Here is a 26,699-nt window from a genome sequence, read left to right as displayed (position 1 = left end):
TGTTATAGCAGGTTCTCTATGTGAGTGAGTGTGGGTGTGTGTGTGTGTGTGTGTGTGTGTGTGTGTGTGTGTGTGTGTGTGTGTGTGTGTGTGTGTGTGTGTGTGTGTGTGTGTGTGTGTGTGTGTGTGTGTGTGTGTGTGTGTGTGTGTGTGTGTGTGTGTGTGTGTGTGAAAAGTGTTCATGGTACGGGGTGGGTGCACAGCCCAAGTCCGAGTGACCAAAAGCAGTCCGCTCCCCTCCGATCGTTCTCAGTGCCTACCTTCACACACGCAAGGTAGGGCACACTGCTCTGGTCTGCCAGAGCACACACACCTACACATACACACCTATACACACCTACACACACCCACACATACACACCTATACACACCCACCCTCTCTCTTCCCGGCATCATTGGCCAGGTCCCCTAGCCCTCAGCATCTCCATCACGGCTGAAGGGACCATTCAAGAAAACAGGAGACAGAGGTAAGCCTTCTGGGTGCGATCTTCACTATGGGCTATGGGTTTTAGTATGCAGGATTTGCAAGGCACTCTAGCAAAATTAACCCCTCTAAAAAGTGCTGTTCACAAGGGTTAGTGCAGTGCATGGACAAGTTGGCTAATTGCTGATAGAGGTTTTGATATTAGATTTATTTATTGCTTTGGGATTTTTACATCTATTCTTGGTTTGGATGTCTACTGTCTGATCATACCAAGTAATTATATTTATTTATTTATTGAGTGTTTCCCTATTTCTTGCTTAATACACAACTGGCTTGGTAATTGTAACCATTCAGGTATGGGCGAACAGGTGACTTCGAGGAGTAGAGACGGCACTTTGACACGTCCTCAATTGGGACCATAACATTTGATCCGATGTCAAATTTCATACTGAACAGAGCAGTGGTTGACATACTTTTTAGGGATGAAGTTACACACGTTCTTGATTGGATCCTTTAACTGGATTGTTAGCGCGTTGTATCAAGAGTTTTGATCCCTTCTAATAACCATTGTGGTGACAGGGAAATTGGCACCCTGGATTGGAATCAGCAGGTTGAAGAGATTGGAGATATTATATTTGGCAATTGGTCTATGCATATTTTGATCTAGTAACACTGTGCCAATTTTGCCTGAATTTCAATTTACAGTAATTGATTGTACTTTTGGCTCTTCAGTTTTGTACAAATTAGTCTTACTGCTAATTTTGTGTATGTACGTCTGTCAAAAATAAATCAGCTTTGCTTCCAGCTATTGGGAAGAATAAGAAAAGCTGTCAAATCACTGAATATCAGGAATGCCCAACAAAGAGCCAAGCAAAACACAGAGGCAGTCTGTAGGCTACACACACACACACACACACACACACACACACACACACACACACACACACACACACACACACACACACACACACACACACACACACACACACTCACACACACACACTGTGTGCTGTGATGGCGTGTATAAAAGCAAGCCTCTGTCTTTAGTATAGTCCCTCTTTCACCGTTGCCATGCGTTGTCATGGTTTCATGACATTATGAAAACTGACAGATCCCAGACCTTCCTCTATGCACCAATAAAGAGTAGATAGTGTGCTGTTATAAATAGCAGAGGTATAAAACCACATTTAGATGACTCTCTACCTCATATCAACAAAGAATGGATTTATGACTAAAATAAGGTGTTTTTTGTTTTTTTAATCAGCACTCATCCCAAAAATAGAGAATCAACATTCTTTCTGAAAGATAGGTGTGTTAGGTGTGTGTGTCTCTGTGAGGGTGGTGTTTGTGTGAGTCAGTGTTTAAGTGTATGTGTGTGTCTGCAAGTGTGTGTGTGTGTGCGCATTGAATGAAGGTTTTTCTTGCAGTCGTAACTCACTGCCATCCTGTCCACAAACCTCGGTGGAATTTCGAGTGTGAGTGCTGAGACAGGCCGGGACGTGGACTCATAAAGAACCTCTGTGAAGGCCGAGGGGGCGAGTCAGCTCACTCTCTCTCTCTCTCTCTCTCTCTCTCTCTCTCACACACACAGTGATATTTTCCCTCACTCTCTCCAGCTAACCCTGAGGGCCAGTGCCTCATCCACGTTTCTCGCAATCCTCTCTCTCTCCCCTCGCTCTCCGTTTCCCTGCCGGCCTAAAGGACTCTCTCTCTTCCCTCGCTCTCCATTTCCCTGCCGGCCTAGTGGACTCTCTCTCTCCTCTCGTTTTCCAGGGCCTTTTTTGACCGGCCTGTTTCAGTTCAGCCCAAAGTCAGGCCCTGTGTTACTGTAGAGGCTGCACTCACAAGTGGCTGTCTGGTCCTTCTACACATTACAGAATGTAGCTGTCAATGATCTACTGAACATCAGTTAGACTGGCTTTTTCTTTTCCTGGGCTCAGTATCTTCACAGCCAACAGTCCGTCTGGAATTGTCATTCTTTCTTTTATAGTGTCCAGAGATAGTCCTTATAACCTACAGATGGTCGTGTCAGATATTGTTACTGTTTGTGTGGAGTGTGTGGGGAATTAAGTATGAAGGCTAGCATCAAAGCTCTCGTCCAAGGAGGTGGTGAGAGACAGAGAGAGAGAGAGAGAGAGAGAGAGAGAGAGAGAGAGAGAGAGAGAGAGAGAGAGAGAGAGAGAGAGAGAGAGAGAGAGAGAGAGAGGTCTGACTCAGAGTTTTCTGCACAACAAGCAGAAAAGCACACATGATAAATGTTCACCAATTCAAGTGAACCAAAAATTCTTATGATAACATAGCCAAAATGTTGTGACATTTTCTAGTAGGGAATAAAAAACAATAGTGATTCAGCAGTAAGATAAAAATGAAAATGAACTGGGGAAAACAACCCATATTTTCCAGCATCTTGTAAACCAATGTGCTGGGAAGATTTAGCAAAAAAACATGTTCCCACGACACCACTGAATATAATTGCAGGTACAGCAGCATTTACCAGATCAACTCTGACCCTTCACCTTTGATACACCACAGGCAGCCAATGATTAAAACCAAGATGGCCACCACCTCTTACAACAGTGAGCTTTGGGCTTTAAGGAAGGAGGTTTCAGGGGAATTTGGGGGACTCATATTTCATCTATTTGGGTTGTCTGCACCTTGGTAATGAATATTGAGTTCCCTGACCTCAAAAGTGTGTTCTACCAACCAAACGTCCAAACCGGACCCACAGCACACCCATGCAGTTGGTAACGGAGTGATGCTGAGACTCATTCAAATCTGGCATACAAAAACCAATGACTGCAAAGTTAAACAAACCATATGCACAAGGACTACCTTTAATGATTTCCACACAACAACAAAAAACCTTTACTAGAAGAACATTGCACAAGCAAAATCTGGTAACAATGACTGTTTGTGCTGTTGGTGCCACCATTCTGTTATCAAAGTTCTTCAAGTAAATGTGTTTTCGTCAAAAAAAATCTGTGGAAATTGTTATAAGTCATCCAATGAGTTGTATGGTTTGTTTAACTTTACAATCACTGGTTTTTGTTTGACATACATTTTTGTCTCAGCATAACTCTGTTACCATGAAATTTCCCTGCAGGTACTGTAAGATGGGCAAACAAATCCTTTTTCTTTGGATATGATTGGTTTCCATGGCTATTAGAGCTGTATCTAATGCAGAGATGTGACTTTCCAATGTGTGTGTTGGCGCTCTATGAAATTCAAAGGCTTGCATATACAGTATATGCATTATAGGAATGCCATGACATTTAGCGAAGATATAGCAACAAACATTTGTGACTTCCTTTGTTGTCTCTGAAGATTGAGGATAGATGATACAGCCTTTGCCATACACACTACCGGTCAAAAGTTTTAGAACACTTACTCATTCAAAGGTTTTTCTTTATTTGAACTATTTTCTACATTGTAGAATAATAGTGAAGACACCAAAACTGTGAAGTAACACATATGGAATCATGTAGTAACCAAAAAAGTGTTAAACAAATCAAAATATATTTTATTTTATCTTCAAATAGCCACCCTTTGCCTTGATGACAGCTTTGCACACTCTTGGCATTCTCTCAACCAGCTTTACCTGGAATGCTTTTCCAGCAGTCTTGAAGGAGATCCCACATATGCTGAGCACTTGCTGGCTGCTTTTCCTTCACTCTGTGGTCTGACTCATCCCAAACCATCTCAATTTGGTTGAGGTTGGGGGATTGTGGAGGCCAGGTCATTTGATGCAGCACTCCATCACTCTCCTTCTTGGTCAAATAGCCCTTACACAGCATGTAGGTATGTTGGGTCATTGTCTTGTTGAAAAATAAATGATAGTCCCACTAAGCCCAAACCAGATGGGATGGCGTGTAGCTGCAGAATGCTGTGGTAGCCATGCTGGTTACGTGTGCCTTGAATTCTAAATAAATCACAGACAGTGTCACCAGCAAAGCAACCCCACACCATAACACCTCCTCCATGCTTTACGGTGGGAAATACACATGCGGAGATCATCCGTTCACCCACACCGTGTCTCACAAAGACACAGCGGTTGGAACCAAAAATCTCAAATTTGGACACCAGACCCAATGATACATTTCCACCGGTCTAATGTCCATTGCTCGTGTTTCTTGACCCAAGCAAGTCTCTTCTTCTTATTGGTGTCATTTAGTAGTGGTTTCTTTGCAGCAATTCGACCATGAAGGTCTGATTCACACAGTCTCCTCTGAACAGTTGATGTTGAGATGTGTCTGTTACTTGAACTCTGTGAAGCATTTATTTGGACTGCAATTTGTTCATTAGAGGCTGATAACTCTAATGAACTTATTCTCTGCAGCAGAGGTAACTCTGGGTTTTCATTTCCTGTGGCGGTCCTCATGAGAGCCAGTTTCATCACAGCGCTTGATGTTTTTTTGCGACTGCACTTAAAGAAACGTTCAAAGTTCCTGAAATGTTCCGTATTGACTGACCTTCATGTTTTAAAGTATTGATGGACTGTCATTTCTCTTTGCTTATTTGAGCTGTTCTTGCCATAATATGGACTTGGTCTTTTACCAAATAGGGCTGTCACGACTTCCGCCGAAGTTGGTGCCTCTCCTTGTTCGGGCGGCGTTCGGCAGTCGACGTCACCGGCTTTCTAGCCTCCACCGATCTACATTTCTTTTTCCATTTGTTTTGTCTGTATTGTTCACACTTGGTTCCCATTACGTTTTAATTATTTCCCTATTTAACCCTCTGGAGCCATCATGGTTTTGTGCGTGTTTATTGTTGTCAGTTGTCTCGTTTATGTGATTCTGGATTTTCGTTCTCCTTGTTGGAAGACTGATTTTGAGTAAAGTTACTATTAGTACTCATCTCTGTGTCCTGCGCCTGACTCCGCCTTACCCACATCACATAGACTCTGACAAGGGCTAACTTCTGTAAATGCTCAAACACATTATTAAGAAATTCCACAAATTATCTTTTAATTGAAATGCATTCCAGGTGACTACCTCATGAAGCTGGTTGAGAGAATGCCAAAAGTGTGTAAAGCTGTCATCAAGGGAAAGGGTGGCTATTTGAAGAATCTCAAATATAAAATATATTTTGATTTGTTTAACACTTTTTGGATTATTACATTATTCAATATGTGTTATTTCATAGTGTTGATGTCTTCACTATTATTCTACTTTGTATAAAATAGTAAAAATGAAGAAAAATCCTTCAATGAGTAGGTGTTCAAACTTTTGACTGGTAGTGTAGATGCTCACTACTTTCTTATGGTTGGTTCATAAGATTATCCCTTTTCCTCAGTAAAATAAAATATACTGAAGGTTTAATCAATATGTCTTCTTTGTACTATGAACGTTTCATCAAAATGTTTCTTTATCAGTGTTCAGGTTGGGTTCAGGGTTCATGATCTCACTCCCTGTGTTCAGTGCTTGGTTGACATGTCTCTCTCGTCCTGTGTTTCCAGGTGGACTATGAGGATGTTGGCGAGGCTCATATTGGGACTCTTCGTCCTAAAAGCAGTGGTGGCCAACCCCAGATTTGCCCGGCAGCTGGAATTAGACACGTACGACAGCGCTAACTATGATGTGGATCTAGACAACTTGAATTTGGAGAACCAGGATGTCTATGATTATGAAGATGGACTGACTATTGACGAACCTCAGGTAAGATACTTGGGGGAAATTGGAGGGATGGTTGACAGAGATGCTGAGATTTGACCTCAGACCCCGTTTGAACATTCTAAGAATGTATCCCTCTATCCACACGTCCTTGAAGCAATCACTAATCAGTGCGATAGGTAAAAGAAACTAGCAGATTACATACTATAGCTTACACTGACTCAGTTATGACAGGTCAGTGACAGAGGAAGGAACCTCACATCATAGACATCCTATGAAGGTGAATGTATTACTTAGAATTTTGTACATTGTACATATCACATTACTGTTTTGCCTTGGTTGATGTTGCCTGCACTTTGCTAGCTCCATTTCCTGACTCAGACATCAATGTCAAAGTGCCATGTAAGTTGGCGGATAAAGCATTGGCATTCTATCTTGTGGAAGATGGTGTGTTAATTCGTTGATGGGGACTTATTATGGCTTACACCCTACAGTATCCTGAGCCTCGATGATGGAATCTGCATTACTGAAACATTGGAAGAGTTCGAGACCCAAGGACTTGGGACTACACGTTTTTATCTGCAAAACGTATCGTTTTGAGATCATTTGTATTTTCAAGTCCCAGATCTCAGAACTGTTTTGTGATGTCTTCCTCTTTCGTGACTCAATAAGTAAACAGTCACATACAATTATTTTTGATTGACAACCCAGAATTGTGTGATTGGATTGCATAAAGAACTTTATAGCACCAAATGAACAGCTGTTTGCGCAGATAGAACTTTCAGATTTTTGGATTATATTGTACATTTACTTGTAAAGGACCACTTAAAGAGCAACTCTATGTGAATATTATTTTTTTGACCAAAATGTCAGATAGAACCTCACAAGTTTTCCTGCTTATTAGTTTGAATGCTCATAGCTGACTGTAGTTGTCAACGCTTGTCACTTTGGCCCAATTCCATGTATCCCTTTCCTCCCCCTTCTCTCCAAACTGCACTCGTTCACTCCCCCCTCAAGGGTTGATTGGCACTGATGGATTGTACTGTATGCATGCACTGAAACTAGGGAGTCTTGAACATTTGTGATAGACATCTAATTAACTCTTCTATGATGAGCAATGGTTGAAGGGAGAAGTTGAGTTTTGAGTTGGGTGGGATTAGAGGTTCCATACTTCTCAACTCTGATTGTTAGATTACATCTAGGGCTATTACAGCCATATAGCATTCAGAGTCAAATACTGCAGTTGCTGTGTCTGTAGACATGACTTGATGGGCTCAGTGAACATTTGTCCTCAGCTACAATGCCTTCAGACAGAGAATAATGCATACAATTACATTTTATTCATCTATGTCGAAAATCTTCTTTATCGTTAGTCAGAGTCAGGTACTCAATCTCCCTCTGAAAGCAGGTGTATTCCCCCCCTTTGGGGTGAGATTGTAGACTACAAACAATACTGTAGTCGTGCAGTAGTGTGTTGGTTTATCAACGTGTATATGATATCATAACTTTTTTTCTCTAATGACAGTGATTCGAATTTGATGAGTTTTGCAGATTACGTCATCTCAGAGAATGTTCTAATGGCTCAGTTTGATGGAGGAAGGTGATGTTAATGCAGAGTGTGTGTGCATGTGGGCGTGTGTGCATGTGTGCATGTGTGTTGCTTCGGATAATCACTTGTTAAATTACCACATTTTTATTTCAAGCAATTACATCTAATTAAATCTAATTTACATTGGCCCAATTAAAACTCTTCATCTCAATATAAACAGGACAGATGGAGTACAGTCCATAGGATCCAAAAGCCTTGCATACAATGCAGTTGTCAGACTCAAGTACTCAATCTCACTCTGAAAGCAGGTGTATCTTTCTCCGCTTTGGGATTACTACTTGGTTGGTTCTGGGAATATTACCAAGTTCATCATGATGCCCTTTTGCATGGTTAAACCCTTCATCCACAGTAGGGGGCCCTATATCCTGCCGTTACCACCTGGATATTTCTGCCTATGTGTCATTTAGATAAGTTATTTATCAATGTTATGAGACATCTGATTTACTGTCACTGCTGGTTTAAACTGGCCATTTTTCAGAATATTTCAAATTGCCTTTGGGGAGAAGAAAAACATGCATGAAAATATTGTGCTTGTGTGTTGGGGGGGGGGGTTAGATGGAAGTGTATGCATTGAGCAATACAGCTGTTTCATATCCGGCCGTGATTGTGAGTCCCATAGGGCACACAATTGGCCCAGCGTCGTCCGGGTTTGGCCGGGGTAGGCCGTCATTGTAAATAAGAATTTGTTCTTAACTGACTTGCCTAGTTAAATAAATGTTAAATAAAAATTAAATAAATAAATACAGCTGCAGGGTTCGAGCCTTTCAACTCACTTGCATACAATGTATTCATAAAGGCCTGGGGAAGGGATACAATTAGGATAGGAATGTAGCTACATTAGACATGGAACTATTATGGCAAGTATGGGTCAAAGTAAATGAGTGGCGTTGCTGTTTGTGAGAGGTGTTAGTACCTTCTACAGTAGCCTGTAGATACTGATGGCCTATGTGGCAAAGGATATTATAGCCCTTGTTGTTAAGTTCAATTCTAACCCACATTTGGCCCAGGTCTGACATCGGCATGCTAAAATGGTCTAAACTGCTCTGTGCTAGCCAGAACCCAAACGGTTTCAAATGGGCCAGAGGGTCCTGTCGGACATTAAACAATCTGAACAATAAAAAGCACCCAAATGAGTCCAAAATGGAGGAAAGAGGAGAGTGAGCAGAGAGAGCGCTGCCCATGACAGAAGTAGCCTTCAACGGCCCAAGTTGGACGTGATGCAACTAGTCTGCAATGCAGGTTTGGACAGAGAACACTAAAACAGCCCATTTCAGCCAATGTTCCCATTTATTTTCTTTTGTAACAAAGACACAATGCCAAAACGATGTCAGGCTGGCATGAGGCTAAACAGCGGGATCAGATTTTCGACTAGTTCCCCTTGAGCCAAACCATTTAAACTGAACCCGATGTGGTATGCCACCATCCAAGTCAGTCCCACAATCCAATGCACATTTGGCTATTATGACATGAGGGATCTGTGTACAAAACAATGTTGTAGTCTTTCATTAGTCTGCTGGTTTATCAATGTGCAATCTCAGAGAATGTTCTAATGGCTCAGTTTGATGGAGGAAGGTGATGTTAATGCATTGTGTGTGTGTGTGTGTGTGTGTGTGTGTGTGTGTGTGTGTGTGTGTGTGTGTGTGTGTGTGTGTGTGTGTGTGTGTGTGTGTGTGTGTGTGTGTGTGTGTGTGTTTTGGATAATCACATCTGTTAAATTACCACATTTTATTTCAAGCAATTACAGCTAATTACATCTCATTTACATTGTCCCAATTCAAACTCTTCTTCTCAGTATAAACAGGACAGATGGAGTATAGTGCATGTAATCCAAAAGCCTTGGAATGATTCAGGGGAAAGAGAAACTGATACAGGAGAAAACAATCCCTTGACAATAGTGTAGCTAGAAGACAGGAAAAACTCCAGCAGTTCCCTTCAGACCTTCTCTTCAGTGGTGTGTGTGTGCTGGGGAAAATATATTCTAGATCGCTCTCACATGATTAACATTTTCAGTGCAATTATAGAATATTTGTTAGTGTGTGGCAGCGCTTACCCTTGATACAGTAGGCTACTGAAGGGTGAGAGGGCAGATTTAGGAATAAGGATGTAGAGTGGGAAAGGGGATCATGCAGACTGGAAGGAGTCCTCCCTCACCAAGTCAGAGGAGACTCAGTGATCTCTGCTTTCTCTTTCCAGCTCTCTATTGCCTTTCTTTGTTCTGCAGCTCCTCTAAGCCTAACCCTAAGAAGCTTCACACTTTTCTCCTGTAAACTGTAATCCAAGGCCAGAGTTAGTGATCTGGTGCATTTAAAGCTCTTTGCAGACACTCCTAGAACAGGAGCTGACTTGGTTTAGAGCACTGTAGAGTATGTGCTTGTTGTGAATAGGTCACAGGTCACATTGCATCAGCAACATGCAAATAGAAGCTTGTAATGCTCTCTTTGGTCTATTTAAATGGTACCTCTAAGCAGCTTCAGAGTAGCAGCTTTAGAGACGGTGCTAGGGGCCACTCCTGGAAAACAAGTGAAGTTATGTAGTAAAAATCCGTCGCTTTATTCTGTTTATACCTGATTGTCATTATCCTCTAGTGGTGTCCTTAAATATTTTAATACCAGTCCTGGGTCAAATATAGCCATGTATGGAAAATACTTTCAAATACTTGAGCTGCACTTCATTTAGTTTTCCCGTTACAATAGAACCAATAGAATAGTCCCAAAAGTACAAATTCCACGTTAAATCAAGCTCATCTCAAATTTTACTTTTTAAATATTTTAGCGAAGTCTGATCTATACTGCAATTCCACGTAAGATCCACAAAAGTTTTTTTTTTTAAATACAATCATTGCATATGCATTTTATTTATTATATCATAATACATGACAACTGCCATTGTTTCGGCTATTTCTCAAATTAAAGTCTGTGGTGTTGCTTTGAAAACAAACAGACGTGTCCGTCTGATCGCTCAGGTGACCTATGACCTTGTGATTGGCAGTTGCTGCATGTGGACAGGGATTAGTGTTTTCATCAACTTATAGGTCACGCATGCTGAACCCGTGTCATCTGGGCACCACAAGTCCCTATTAGCCCACTTAGCTAAACCCTAAACGTGAGCCAAGTGTTTAAGTCCTTCGTCACGTGTAACTAGGTCACCAAACTTTATAGCAGAAAGCCTTTCAATGGACAACATATTGTAAACAAGCGCTCTGCAAAATGTTTTGATCTTACATAGATATTGTATTTCTTACCATTAGAATGCATTAACTTGATGTCTTACCAAGGTAAATTATTTTAGTGCACTGGCAGGATTGAAACAAGTCTGAATTATCTTGTATTTCCTGGGGAAGCAAAATCAACAAAAAAAAGTTCATGCATTTTCTGGGTGAGTGAGAGAAACTCAAAACAAGTCATGTTTACTTCCTTATCTCAATACAAAAGAAAAATCTATGTAAGATTGACATTTTTTGCAGTGTGGCTGCAATGTATCTTGTGTTATCATGAAGCCATCATTGAGCGAAGTTAGCCGTTGTAGAGAGGGGCAGTGGGCCCTGAAAAAGACACACGGAACATTACACAAAGGCAGATGGAACGTATGCATACAGATGTACATGTGTGTACAGTCCCATATGCCTGCCATTGAACCCATACAGTGCGTTCGGAAAGTAATCAGACCCCTTGACTTTTTCCACATTTTGTTACGTTACGGCCTTATTCTAAAATGGATAGTTTTTTCCTCATGAATCTACACACAATACCCCATAATGACAAAGCAAAAACTGGTTTTATAATTTTTTTGCTAACTTATAAAAAATTGAAAAATTCAATCACATTTACATAAGTATTCAGACCCTTTACTCAATACTTTGTTGAAGCACCTTTGTCAGCGATTACAGCCTCGAGTCTTGGGTATGACACTACAAGCTTGGCACACCTGTATTTGGGTAGTTTCTCCCATTCTTCTCTGAAGATCCTCTCAAGCTCTGTCAGGTTGGATGGGGAGCGACGCTGCACAGCTATTTTCAGGTCTCTCCAGAGATGTTCGATCGGGTTCAAGTCCGGGCTTTGGCTGGGCCACTCAAGGACATTCAGAGACTTGTTCCGAAGCCACTCCTGCGTTGTCTTGGCAGTGTGCTTACGGTCGTTGTCCTGTTGGAAGGTGAAACCTTGCGTCTGTCTGAGGTCCTGAGCGCTCTGGAGGAGGTTTTCATCAAGGATCTCTCTGTACTTTGCTCCATTCATCTTTCCCTCAATCCTGACTAGTCTCCCAGTCCCTGACGCTGAAAAACATCCCCACAGCATGATGCTGCCACCACCATGTTTCAACGTAGGGATGGTGCCAGGTTTCCTCCAGAAATGACACTTGGCATTCAGGCCAAATAGTTAACTCTTGGTTTCATCAGACCAGAGAATGTTGTTTCTCATGATCTGAGAGTCTTTAGGTGCCTTTTGACAAACTCCAAGAGGGTGGTCATGTGCCTTTTACTGAGAAGTGGCTTCTGTCTGGCCACTCTACCATAAAGGCCTGATTGGTGGAGTGCTACAGTTGCTTGTTCTCCCATCTCCACAGAGGAACTCTGGAGTTCGTCAGAGTGACCATCGGATTCTTGGTCATCTCCCTGACCAAGGGCCTTCTCCCCCGATTGCTCAGTTTGGCCAGCTCTAGGAAGAGTCTTGGTGGTTCCAAACTTCTCCCATTTAAGATTGATGGAGGCCACTGTGTTCTTGGGGACCTTCAATGCTGCAGACATTTTTGGTACCCTTCCAAGATCTGTGCCGCCACACAATCCTGTCTCAGAACTCTATGGACAATTCCTTCGACCTCATGGCTTGGTTTTTGCTCTGACATGCCCTGTCAACTGTGGGACCTTATATAGACAGGTGTGTGTCTTTCCAAATCATGTCCAATCGATTGAATTTACCACAGGTGGACTCCAATCAAATTGTAGAAACATCTCAAAGGATGATCAATGGAAACAGGATGCACCTGAGCTCAATTTCGAGTCTCATAGCAAAGGGTCTGAATACTTAAATGAGGTATTTTCTGTTTTTTTTTATTATACATTTGCTAAAAATTCCACACCAAAAAATGCTTTTTCAATATGGGGTATTGAGTATAGATTGATGAGAAACAAATATTGAATCAATTTTAGAATAAGGCTGTAACGTAACAAAATGTGAAACAATGGGAGGGGTACGAATACTTTCTGAATGCACTGTATTTGTTTAAAATTCTTGTTTATATGTAAAGAAGCACTTTCCAACATACCACTTCACCCCTATGTGCATGGAGTACCAATACGCATATTCTAAAGTTATTCATTCCATTTGCCGGTTTTGGGTTCCATTGTATATCTTCTTGGTCCTAAACAAGCCTGATATTGTCTGACAACTAGAAGACTCCTAGACAAACCCATTTAGCCTCTTCCTGCACATTGTTTTAACTTACTGGTTTTATCTGTGCAAATAAACTACATCCAAATGGGTGATCATATGTGGTATACACTCTGACAATGACCTAACATATAAACCATTCTGTGAGGCTAGGACTTTGTGGTAAATGGGATTCCTTGGTTGGTTTTGTGACGTGTTTTAGGGTGTCACAGCTTGGTTTGGAAGAGTGATGGTATTATGCATAGATCTCTCTAGAGTTGTGAAGTTTCTAAAGAGATGCATTGGCGTGATAGACCAGAAAATAATGTTTGTGAGTGAGCAAGAGTGCAGTGCTGCACAGAAAGATCTGTATGCTTCAAATTAGCTCCTCTATTTCACATTATGGAACTTCAAAACTCTCTCCCTGCACATTTTGTATTCCCACGTTGTATCCCAGAGTTGTTTTTTTGGGGGTGGCCAAGCTATCGCCCCTCGTTTCCCCCGAGTTTGTATGTTTGCTTTTTGGGGGGAGGAGGAGGAGGGGCATCAGCAGCAAGCAAACTAACTCTGTGCAAGACTACTCAAAGGTCTACCTTGTTGTCTCCTAAACTCTGTCACTGCCAAACTGCATTTTCAATTTCATACCTGTTCTACGTGGCTGCGTTTACAAACGTCCCCATTTTACTGTACATGCCTTTACTTGCATCTAAATGTGTATCTACTTTTAGGAATTTCATTATACAACAACATACACTTTGTGGTGAGTTGCCTTTAGGTAAGTCTCAGGCTACCTCGGGTTAGGAATCTGCCTGACTTGGAGTGAAAGTCGATGGACAGCTTCTCTCAACATTGGTTGAGAGAAGTGGAGTGAAATATGCATTTTTGCAGCTACCATGTGTCTCTTGGTTCCACAAGGACCATTCCCTGTTTTGGAAGATAAGAATCAGCCCATGGGTGTAAGAGGCTCAAATATGACCTTTTGCACATTGTGGGGTTTCAGCGCCCCTGTGTGGCTAATAATAGAACTGCATGGCATTACTCTGGTGGTTTGCTGAATAGCAAGGACAATGAAGGCAGGTACCCCTTGAAGTGACTATCACATTCTTAACATTAGTTGAGAGTAGATATTTCTTTATTGTCTGATTTTCAGATATTTGCTTTACGTGCAAGAAAATGCACTGTGGTCAGGTGGCATAGGCCAGACATAACATCAAACAAACAAAACAAGAATGACAGTTCTTACCCCTCTCTTCCACATTGCATAACAATGTAGCTGTGTTGGAAGTTTTGCATTATGTTCATCTGTTTAGGAGGTGAGATGTATGGCTTAAAGCACAGTAGATAGATGCAGTTGCAGTTGATATCATAACTGGTATTAAAACAATGAGTGTGTCGTGCTTTGCTGTGAGGCACTATCACAACATACTATGGGGGCCCTCTTACAGCCAAAGACCGCTTCTGGAAAGTGTGCCATTAGGATTTCAAAATGTCCTCTTGACATTGCATATTTCGGCTGTCTGTTCGGTAAATTTGAGTCAAAATGCTTCAACCTTCTGACACACACACACTCCTCATTGGGTTCTGAGGAGTGTGAGAACATGGAGAGGTGAAAGGTCAACAGGATAAGATGTGACTGAGTTTAGGAGATTTTCTTTAGATGTAGGCCTACCTTGTAGTGTGACTGTTTATTTGCTTTCTAAACAAACCAAACACCTGCTGTGGTCATCATTCTACATGAAACACACAAACTGCTCATAAATGGCATAATTCCTCTTTTACAATTTGTCATAGTCAATCTCAACTGGGTCAGGTTAGACATGTTTCCAACATGTTCACACTGTAGCCATTCTAACTTCTCCATTTGCAACGGATTCTTCCATTTTTCGGTTTGTATGTACTGTCTGAATGTGACCCCTATGAGTATATCCTGTCACTTGAACCAGGAAGTGATTGTCACAGAGCATCCTACCAAGACATCACTGCCATAGGTAAGCCTACTGTGCAGGTTATGCAGTCCCCAAGTTGAAGACCCACAACAGTCAGTTAAAGGGGAAGTTCGGTATTTTACAAGTTGTCGAATGGTTCGTCACACTGAAAAGGCCTTCTTTTTTTTAAACAACCATGGATTACGGTTTCCCCTGGTCCATAGACTACTTTCAGGGTGAGGAAGTTTCTTACATTAAATTGTAAAATACTGAACTTCCCTTTAATGAAAATGATAGGACGTTCCTATTGTATAGTGACGGAAAGTTGGTTTGTGCCACACCTGTGATGTTTGAACTGATGCTCACTATCCTGTTAATTTTGACCAAACATTTTACAGTTATGTTTACAAACCAACAGACCATGGAGAATGTGGTAACAGTAAAAAATCTGTCATAAAATATCTGTAAAACAGGGTGAGAATAGTCTTGTTTCCTTGGTTGGAAGGTGGAGTTTCCCCACTAAAAACCCTTTCTGTTGTGCCTTTACCCAGACTGCACTTATATTCTTCTCTCATCTCAGTTTGTGGTGCGAAATTGTACCCAGACATTTGTATCCACATTTTCCAATTCCTGGCTGGGATTTTTGGGGGGAGGGCAACCCTTGAGGGTCTTCCTCAAATCAATATTCATGTCCTCAATTTTTTTTCAACATTCACCTGTAGATATGAAGCAATACACCAAGTCTTCCACTACTTGGCCATTACCAGTGTCATGATCATTTAGGAGGTTTATCATGACTGAATCATCTGCATACTTAATGATGTGTCTCCGTTCCTGGTTGCTTCTTCAGTCATCTGTATTTAAATGGTAGAGGTGAAACAGCATAGCCCTGAGGTGCCCCTGTTAAGCTACACCTGTGAATGACTGATACTATAACTGTCTCTGGATCTTCTATTCTCTCTGAACGGTAGAAGTCAGGATGTCTAGAAGTCCTCATGTTCCTGGTCCTTTTCCTGGGCACTCTTTAGCTACTCGTGTTGTATCCAAATATGTCATTCTTGTTTGGTCGCTGTTAAGCTTTATTGCCTATTGAGCATGGTCATACATAACGTTATCCTGTGACATAAATTGGGTACTGATGAGATGATTACTGATATTGAACTCAAAATCAGTGCTTCACACTCTGCATGGCTATACCAAAAGATGTAGAGCTTCCGGTCCATGAGCGACAGTTGGCTTTTGATGCCTCCGGTTACTCAGTAAGTGAGGCTACTGCCCTCTGGTGGTCTCTGGCGCTCTCTGGTGGTCTCTGGTGGTCTCTGGCGTTCTCTGGTGGTCTCTGGCACTCTCTGGTGGTCTTTGGCTCTCGATGGTGGTCTCTGGCTCTCAATGGTGGCCTCTGGCGCTCTCTGGTGATCTCTGGCGCTCTCTGGTGGTCTCTGGCGCTCTCTGGTACTCTCTGGCGGTCTCTGGTGCTCTCTGGTACTCTCTGTCGGTCTCTGGTGCTCTCTGGTACTCTCTGGCGGTCTCTGCCGCTCTCTGGTGGTCTCTGGTGTCTGGCGGGCTCTGGCGCTCTCTGGTGGTCTCTGGCGCTCTCTGGTGGTGCACCTCCTGCATTAGCATTGACTCCCTCTGTCGCTGTCTTTCTCACAGATAGAGATTGGCACACTGGCCCCACCAGATTATAACTACCCTGGCCCTGGGGGCCCTGCATCACTAGAGGAGGAAGAGGAGGAGGAGTTGCCCCTAAGACCCCAGCTCATTCCCCAAGGCTCAGGGGGGTCTGGGGTACTCATGGGCCCCGACGCACAGGGAGGTCTGTATACACACATACACACACCCACAGCACATACACCGTGTCACCTCACACTATGAGCCCATACACACAGGGAGGTCTGTATACACACACCCACAGCACATCCACTCTGTCACCTCACACTATGAGCCCATACACACAGGGAGATGAAGGTATGTGTCCAGTACTGACAGTGATACATAACACACAACCTTCCCTCTTAACGCCTACCCATGCAAATCGACCCCTTTTTACAATCATCCTTCGTCATTTCCAAATGCATGAGTTCCATTTAACTGTCTGACATTAGTTAAATGTGTGGTACTCAACCATAAATCTCATTAACTTTTTGTAATGTCACCTAATCATCATTAGAAACATGACTCACTAGCCCTAAACGGAATCATGGTCCACTCTGCTCTAACCTGTCTCTTCTAACACCTAATCTTGTCTCTAACAAGAGGAGGAGCTGCGCCTGAGTCCCATTGACATTCTTCATATCTCCGGGGACTTCGGGGGTTCCACGGGTTCTGGAGGTTCCGGTGGCTCTGGGGTTTCCGGAGGTTCTGGGGGTTCCGGAGACCTTTTGGCTTCCGGTTCTGGGGACCTTTTGGCTTCTGGAGGCTCAGGGGGTTCCAGGGAAATTGGTTCAGCAGGTTCTGGGGATCTTGGTTCTGGGGGTTCCAGGGTCCTTGGTTCCGGAGACTCTGGGGGTTCCGGGGACCTTGGATCCGGAGGCTCTGTGGGTTCCGGGGACCTTGGATCCGGAGACTCTGTGGGTTCTGGGGACCTTGGATCCGGAGACTCTGTGGGTTCCGGGGACCTTGGATCCGGAGGCTCTGTGGACCTTGGTTCTGGAGGCTCTGGGGGTTCCGGGGATTTTGGTTCCCAGGGCTCTGTAGGTTCCGGCACCCTCCTAGGCTCAGGGGGTTCCGGGGACATATTGGTTTCCAGTACTGGGGCTTTCGGAGGTTCTGGAGGTTCCGGGGACTCAGGAATAATAATTATATCTGGAGGTCAGTACCTATACTTATACAGACTAGACTGTAGAAGTATACAGATAGTTGGTTGGGCCTATAGTGGCCTTGTGAACCTAGTACAGTTCCAAGCACTGATTGATACACTAAGACTATATGGGATTTCATTGCATTTCTAAATTTGCCTTTTCATTTAACTGCTTTGTGCTGGTTAAATGTGAATTGATAATGCTTTCTTGTGATTTGCTACTTGTCGTCATTGTAAACCCTGTGTCATTGCTTTGCCACTTACAGTATCATTGTCAGTGTAACCATCACTCATTGTCCTACCATTGTCATTGCATTACTTGCCATAAGTTCCTAATCATTGTTAACCTAACCCACTGTCAAACCATGTTTGAGAATGATTGATTGATTGGCTGATTGAATGATTGTTGATTGACAGTCCATCCCATCCCATGAGAAGCACTAACCTGTCTCCTAACACCTCCCCTTGGCGCTAACAAGAGGAGGAGCTGCCCCTCATTCCTGACACTACCCCCCAGGAGGCATCGGGTGCTTCTGGGGAGTCCGGGGCCTCTGGCACCTCAGGGGCCTCAGGGCCTGGGGGCTCCGACTCTGGTGGGTCAGAGGTCACATTAATCCCTGACCCTGAAGAAGGTCAGTACCACCAAATAAAGAAACAATAAGAAAACATATCTATGGTATCAACCCATTGTATCATATGTGTAAGGATAACAGAGGTAAAGGTCCCAAAAACTTTGAGCAGAAAGCATGCTCTGCTGCCATGTCCGTATTTGGACAAGAGAAGGTGACCAAATAATCTGGTCAAGAGATGCTTTTCAAAGGATTTGTGGTTGACAAGTATGAATAATCTCCAATTCCAGCTAAGAACACTGTTCCAATGTACCTACAGTTGAAGTCGGAAGTTTACATACACCTTAGCCAAATACAATTTAACTCAGTTTTTCACAATTCCTGACATTTAATCCTAGTAAAAATTCCCTGTTTTAGGTCAGTTAAGATCACCACTTTATTTTAAGAATGTGAAATGTGTCAGAATAATAGTAGAAATTTGATTTATTTATTTCTTTCATCACATTCCCAGTGGGTCAGAAGTTTACATACACACGATTAGCATTTGGTAGCATTGCCTTTAAATTGTTTAATTTGGGTCAAAAGTTTTGGGTAGCCTTCCACAAGCTTTCCACAATAGGTTGGATGAATTTTGGCCCATTCCTCCTGACAGACCTGGTGTAACTGAGTCAGGTTTGTCGGCCTCCTTGCTCACACACGCTTTTTCAGTTCTGCCCACACATTTTCTATAGGATTGAGGTCAGGGTTTTGTGATGGCCACTCCAATACCTTGACTTTGCTGTCCTTAAGCCATTTTGCCACAACTTTGGAAGTATGCTTGGGGTCATTGTCCATTTGGACGACCCATTTGCGACCAAGCTTTAACTTCCTGACTGATGTCTTCAGATGTTGCTTCAATATATCCACATAATTTTCCTTTCTCATGATGCCATCTATTTTGTGAAGTGCACCAGTCACTCCTTCAGCAAAGCACCCCCACAACATGATGCTGCCACCCCCGTGCTTCAAGGTTGGGATGGTGTTCATCAGCTTGCAAGCCTCCCTCTTTTTCCTCCAAACATAACGATGGTCATTATGGCCAAACAGTTCTATTTTTGTTTCATCAGACCAGAGGACATTTCTTCAAAAAGTATGATCTTTGTCCCCATGTGCAGTTGCAAACCGTAGTCTGGCTTTTTTATGGTGGTTTTGGAGCAGTGGCTTCTTCCTTGCTGAGCGGCCTTTCAGGTTATGTCGATATAGGACTCGTTTTACTGTGGATATAGATACTTTTGTACCTGTTTCCTCCAGCATCTTCACAAGGTCCTTTGCTGTTGTTCTGGGATTGATTTGCACTTTTCGCACCAAAGTGCGTTCATCTCTAGGAGACAGAAAGTGTCTCCTTCCTGAGCGGTAAGACAGCTGCGTGGTCCCATGGTGTTTATACTTGGGTACTATTGTTTGTACAGATGAACGTGGTACCTTCAGGCCTTTGGAGATTGCTTCCAAGGATGAACCAGACTTGTGGAGGTCTACAATTGTTTTTCTGAGGTCTTGGCTGATTTCTTTTGATTTTCCCATGATGTCAAGCAAAGAGGCACTGAGTTTGAAGGTAGGCCTTGAAATACATCCACAGGTACACCTCCAATTGACTCAAATGATGTCAACTAGCCTATCAGAAGCTTCTAAAGCCATGACATCATTTTCTTGAATTTTCCAAGCTGTTTAAAGGCACAGTCAACTTAGTGTATGTAAACTTCTGACCCACTGGCATTGAGATAGTGAAATAATCTGTCTGTAAATTAATGTTGGAAAAATGAATTGTGTCATGCACAAAGTAGATGTGTGGAGTGGTTGAAAAACGAGTTTTAATGACTCCAACCTTAGTGTATGTAAACCTCTGACTTAAACTGTATTTATATTAAACATATATCAACATAACATAATTTGATTAACTCTCAAAATCCATTCCCAAGATTCCATTTAACTATTACCTAATTTAATCAGTTAAATGTGTCCTAAACAACGACAACAACATAACTCCCTTGCTATTTGTGACTTCTCACCGTGGCAAACAGCCCTTGTTGTCGTGTCACTGTCTATGCTGTTTCCAACCTGTCTCTTTAATACCTCATCTCTATCTCTAACAAGAGGAGGAAGTGCTCCTGACTACTCCGAAAACCCCTGAGGAGTCTGGAGGTACAGTAGGCTCAGGGGGCTCTGGGTTGCCAGAGGTTGACTTGGACATCAAAGGTCAGTATCCAGCACAAACGCTAACTATTCAATCAAAACCTGTAACCAGGCTTCTGGGGTTATAGGGTCTATTCTACTTCACTATGCAGTATATGGGGTCTATCACATTCCCATATCGAAACATATTTTCTCATATCTTTACATGATGTGTCTCTTTCATTTCACCCCAGAAACCCTGGTTTTGATTGAATAGGGTTATTGAATCTTATATTTATGTGCATACTGTTAAAACTGATCACAAACTGGGTTTAAGCCATATGTATCTGTAATGTCCGTTACATGACTTATGTCTTGTCCTTACCTGTCACAAACACTATCATGTGTCTGTCTGTATCATGTGTTTACTATCAAGTTGCTCTACGATATGAGTCTGTAACATCTGTTATCGTCATCTTCACCTAACATCTGTGTTATAACCTGTCCCGAACACCATTAACACAATGTCTAACATTGGCAATGCACTACACCTCAACCATAGCACCTCAGCAACAACCATCTTAATGTGCCCACCATTGTCACATCAAGAGCTGCGTCCAATCCAAGACTTGACAACATTTCTTGATGCAAGAGGTAAAACAAACAAATCATATCAACACTGAGTACACGTCTCCACCATTCTACAAACCCATTGTTACTGCATCGAAGGCTGGTGGCCTAAACTTCATCACACAACCTCTCAGACCTATCAACTGTTCTCTCAAGTGTATCGCCTACCTCCATCTTACTTCCTTGTCCTGTCTGTCTGTCCCAGGTATGCCTACCTGCCTGCTGTGCACCTGTCTGGGTGGTTCTGTCTACTGTGATGATGTGAAGCTGACGAGCGTGCCGCCTCTCCCCAAAGAGACCACTCACTTCTACGCCCGCTACAACCACATCACCAAGATCAACAAGGGCGACTTTGCTCAGATGAGTAGGTGTCACATGTTAAAGGCACAGCCCGTGAGATTTCCTGCTGTTCAATGGCTGTTTCAATTAATGAAACCACGTGGAACAGTCTGAGTACTTTACCTTCTCTCTCTTGCAGACAAGCTGAAGAGGATCGACTTGACCGCCAACAAGATTGCATCCATCGCTAACGATGCGTTCTCCGGCCTGCCCGTGCTGGAGGAGCTGGTGCTCCGTGAGAACGGCGTGTCACAGCTGCCTGCCCTTCCGCCCGTGATGACCCTCATCGACGCCAGCCACAACAACATTGGCGCTACAGGCATCCACAAAGAGGCTTTCAAGGTATGTAGGTCTGACAAGGATTACAAACAATTGATTTGCTTTTTCCCAGCATTATCACATTTGATTCCCATACTGGACTAATCACCAAGCCCTTGATGAGTTGAATCAGGTGTTAGTGCTGGGATTAAACAAAAACAGGGATGTATTGAGAGACTGTCTGGCATAAATGACTCCACTCTAAATGTAAACAACGTGTTTTGTTTAGGACATGACGGGTCTGCTGTACCTGTACCTAACAGACAACCACATTGACCACATCCCTGTGCCCCTACCGGACAGCCTGCGCTCTCTGCACCTACAGGTATCTGCACTTCTGCCTCTTTACTGCCCCTATGTGGGTGATGTGGGAACTATAGGATAACCCCATACTGTACACCGGTGGTGACTAGAGGGATTTTTGCTCAACTGACCACTGTATCCCCTCTTTCTGCAAGCTGTTTCAAAACATTCTGGCCAATTCTCTGCCATTCAGTTATTAGGGCAAATTATTGTATATTTAAACTGTACTTTTCTCCAGCACTCTGGCAGACCGGTGCAGAATCTCAAACAAGCATTAGTTCGTCATGCATCGTTTTTTTAAGGCCCATAGATAAATAAAAATGTAACTAGGCAAGTCAGTTAAGAACAAATTCTTATTTACAATGACGGCCTAGGAACAGTGGGTTAACTGCTTTGTTCATAGGCAGAACGACAGATTTTTACCTTGTCAGCTCAGGAATTCGATCTTGCAACCTTTCGGTTACAAGGCCAACGCTCTAACCACTAGGTGGTGGTTAGAGCGCCATAATGAATGTGTTGTTTCGGAGTGTTTTCTTAGACTTCCAATGCCTTGTTTTCCAGCGCAACAACATTCAGATGATCCACGAGGACACGTTCTGCAACCTGAAAGATTTCAACTACATCAGGAACGCACTGGAGGACATTCGCCTGGACGGCAACCCCATTAACCTCAGCAGGACCCCACAGGCCTATGTATGTCTGCCCCGCGTCCCCATCGGAGCCCACATCTAACCACACACTGATCAATACACACGCATCTTCACACAGCTCAACTCATTGTCTACGAGACATATGTACATACCATACACACACACTTAGCTACTGAGACAGATCATAAAAGTTGTCCAGTCTCAGTTCAATTGCAATCTGCACATACAGTAAACACCGGAACACAGTATCTACCTATCTTGCCTAATTTAAGTCTGATGAGTTGTTGATCGCATACATAACACACAGTGAGCGAGATGGTGTGTATCTCTCATTCCTACACACACAAATACACACCACATAATTTTTTGTCAAAAGCCAAACTGTTCAGCAACTTGAAGCAAAAAAAAGAATGAAAATGTGACATTTTATTGATCCAACAATCAAACATTGTTTCATGTCTGTTCACGACTGGCAATGACAACCTGTAATATTGTTTAAATATGTTTTTGTAAAGGAAAAAAATTATATTACAGAAATCTAACACTATTTAAAAAAACTATTATACTAGCATTAACTAATTGAAGCTTACTGGAATGCTAAATTGAATATCAATGCAATAAAAGAAGCAATTAAACAAGCATTTGTTGTAAAGTCTGTACTGTAATATAAAAATATATTCTGAAGTCACTTTTTTACATGAACTGCAATATTTGGCATATTACATTTCAAAGTTACTGTTATGACCACAATAGCCTACATCAATAAAGATCAAGACTATTGTATGACTGGGGAGGGGGGGGTCTGTTGGGTGTGGATGGGGTTAACAAGAAGAAACAGCCTGCTATTGTGTGCTTTGTATGGAAATACCACAATTGAATAAAGTTGTTTTGATGACCTCAATGGCTAAACATTTTAATTGAGAATTGACCGGTAAGGTGTGTAACTGCAAACTGGTTTTGAAATGAACTGACTGAGTACAACTGTTTAGGCAGTTAATGTTCAAATACTTCGAGCCCAGATAACAATAGGCATACAGGCATCTCTGAACAGCAATACAAAAAGGATTTGTCATTATACTTTATACATTCATAGAAAATAAAACCAATACAAATGATATCCAATTACTTTCCAATTGAATAGTCTAGTCTATTGTAAACAAACGTGTAATTGTTCTTCACATACGTTCAACCAACTTTTCAAACATCTTGAGGAATCTCTCGGTTCTTTCCAACGACCCAACGACCCGCTGTCCTCCTGTTTTACAGCTTTGTCCTTCCGCACCGTTCTCCTCCGCTGCTCTACCCTCCGCCAGTAGAACTCTGTCTCTGTCCACAGCCAGCCTATCCCTGGCTACCTGCGCTTTCTCCTTCTCTATCAGCCCCCTCTCCCTCTCCACCGCTGCCTTCTCCCTCTCCAGTTGGGCACGCTCCCGGTCCAGGTTGGCCATCTCTCGTTCCAGCCCTGCTTGCTCTCTCTCCAACGCCATCCGCTCTCTCCCCATCACCTCTCGCTCGCCCTCCAATGCCGCCCGTTCGGTCTCCAGCGTCGCCCTCTCGGTGTCCATCTCATCCAGGTCGCAGTGCATCCCCATCACCCCTATTCCGCCCATCATGGATCTCTTCCTGGGCCGGGCGTCTGGGAGAAAATCACTGTCGCTAGTGCCCGGGGGGAGTGGGCCGATGATGGGGGCTGAGCCTGCCAGACGCCCCTCCATTGCGTCACTCATCAGATCATACCAACGCCAACTGTGGGGGAACACCTGCACCCCTGGGGGAGGGTACTTCAGCTCCTGTCCCCAAAAGGATAAACAGTATTAGTAGGTAGTCAGATAATGAAGGTTTTGTCTCTAGGGCAGGGTTATTAAGAACTTTACAAGGATGCCAATTAAAGGGTCAAATTCAGAGGTTTCCATCCTGAGGTACACAACATGGCCAAAAGTATGTGGACACCCCTTCAAATTAGCGGATTCTTCCATTTCAGCAATACCTGTTGCTGACGTGTATAAAATCAAGCACACAGCCATGCAATCTCCAAAGACAAACATTGGCAGTAGAATGGCCTTACTTAAGAGCTCAGCGACTTTCAACGTGGCACCGTCATAAGATGCCACCTTTCCAACAAGTCAGTTTGTCAAATTTCTGCCCTAGTCAACTGTAAGTGCTGCTACAGTGAAGTGGAAACAGCTAGGCGCAACAACGGCTCAGCCGCAAAGTGGTAGACCACACAAGCTCACAGAACAGGACCATCGAGTGCTGAAACACATATCAAGTAAAAATCGCCTATCCTCAGTTGTGACACTCACTACAGAGTTCCAAAATGCCTCTGGAAGCAATGTCAGCACAAGAACTGTTTGTCGGGAGTTTCATGAAATGGGTTTCCATGGCCAAGCAACCGCACACAAGCCTAAGATCACCATGCGCAATGTCAAACGTCAGCTGTAGTTGTGTAAAGCTCGCAGCCATTGGACTCTGGAGCAGTGGAAATACGTTCTCTGGAGAGATTAATCCCGCTTCACCATCTGGCAGGAAGACGGACGGAGAACGCATCCTGCCCCAATGCATAGTTCCAACTGTAAAGTTCGGTGGAGCAGGAATAATGGTCTGGGGCTGTTTTTTATGGTTCGGGCTTGCCCTCTTAGTTCCAGTGAAGGGAAATCTTAACACTACAGCATACAATGACATTCTAGACGATTCTGTGCTTCCAGGTCTGTGGCCCTTTCCTGTTTCAGAATGACAATGCGCCCATGCACAAAGCAAGGTCCATACAGAAATGGTTTGTTGAGATCAGTGTGGAAGAACTTGACTGGCCTGCACAGAGCCCTAACCTCAACCCCATCAAACACCTTTGGGATGAATTTGAATATAGACTGCGAGCCAGGCCTAATCGGCCAACATCTGTGCCCGACCTCACTAATGATCTTGTGGCTGAATGGAAGTAAGTCCCCACAGCAATGTTCCAACATCTAGTGAAGAGTTTTCCCAGAAGAGTGGAGGCTGTTATAGCAGCAAAGGGGGGGACCAACTCCATATTAATGCCCATGATTTTGGAATGAGATGTTCGACAAGCAGGTGTCCACTTACTTTTGGATATGTAGTGTATGTAGGATGCAATTGCTACCTTGTATCGTTTCTTCAGATTTTCCCATTTTTTCATTGCCTGACTGGCAGTCATCTTCCCCTGCAAGCCCATGTGTTTGAGGATGGCCCTGCAACAAAAAGGTATACAATGATCATTTCGATTTCAAAACATACACATTGACTCGTCTCAATGACAGGTAAAATGAAAAAACGTATCTAACAAAACGTGTACTGGGTGGGATCTCGGGTAAGTATCTGAACTCACCTCCAGGCCAGTCGAGAGGCATTTCTCCTCCCCGTAAACATGTAGCGATTTGATACGCGCAATTTCACAAAGTCCATTGTTTCATATTCAGACACTGAAATAAATAAATATGTTTTAAATCACTACATACACAATGTAATAAATAGCATTCATATTTTGACGAATAGGACAAAGGTGGATCGCGCCGTCTGATGCCTACGGCACGCATCTGCTCGAACAAGTATTCGAGACAAGGCGCCATGATGTCCCCTTTGTAGGTAGCTAGCTTGCTTGCTAACTAGCTCGGAGTTCCTTACTTCATTTGTAGTCCGAAATAAACATATACAGGATAAATTGACTACTTACATTTGTATGTGTATTCTGAATTCACTTTCTTTTTACTTTTCTTTTTTGCATTATTAGAGTATAGCGGTAGCGTGTGTTCGATGTTTTCCATTGTAGCATCCATGTTAGCTAGCACTGCGAAGGGACCACAAAGGAGTGCACTTCGTCTCTTCCGCCCTTCGTCTCTTCTTCTTCGTGTTGGTTTCCGGCCGCAGACTAGTCGCATCTAGGCATGTTGCTTCCACCCACAGTTCAGACTGCGCACACGCACCACATACTACCATTCCTCACCTCACATTAGCAAGTGCCCCTGCCTACATCAGAACGTTTTATTACTAAAGCTGT

At 43.1% G+C, this 26,699-nt stretch overlaps 2 protein-coding genes across 2 annotated transcripts; one reads left to right on the top strand and one right to left on the bottom strand.

The window, feature by feature from the left end:
* The first annotated feature begins 213 nt into the window (after positions 1 to 213).
* LOC106576453 (leucine-rich repeat protein soc-2 homolog) lies at positions 214 to 23,588 on the top strand. The gene is made up of 10 exons (XM_045700018.1): positions 214 to 467; positions 5,880 to 6,078; positions 16,584 to 16,746; positions 17,187 to 17,741; positions 18,210 to 18,362; positions 20,430 to 20,531; positions 21,283 to 21,441; positions 21,556 to 21,758; positions 21,964 to 22,059; positions 22,599 to 23,588. The coding sequence occupies exons 2-10, from the start codon at positions 5,887 to 5,889 to the stop codon at positions 22,767 to 22,769; spliced, it is 1,794 nt and encodes a 597-aa protein (XP_045555974.1). The 5' UTR covers positions 214 to 467; positions 5,880 to 5,886; the 3' UTR covers positions 22,770 to 23,588.
* LOC106593927 (uncharacterized) lies at positions 23,099 to 26,571 on the bottom strand. Its single transcript, XM_014185304.2, has 4 exons — positions 26,376 to 26,571; positions 26,031 to 26,124; positions 25,806 to 25,893; positions 23,099 to 24,477 (listed from the first exon to the last, which is right to left on the bottom strand). Exons 1-4 carry the CDS (start codon positions 26,476 to 26,478, stop codon positions 23,863 to 23,865), a joined length of 900 nt encoding a protein of 299 aa, XP_014040779.2. The 5' UTR covers positions 26,479 to 26,571; the 3' UTR covers positions 23,099 to 23,862.
* Positions 26,572 to 26,699: the final 128 nt, after the last annotated feature.

This window comes from Salmo salar, chromosome ssa17 (assembly GCF_905237065.1).
Source record: "Salmo salar chromosome ssa17, Ssal_v3.1, whole genome shotgun sequence".
Lineage (NCBI taxonomy): Eukaryota > Metazoa > Chordata > Actinopteri > Salmoniformes > Salmonidae > Salmo > Salmo salar.
The sequence above is the reverse complement of the archived record's forward strand: the minus strand, read 5'-3'. Positions and strand labels throughout refer to the sequence as shown.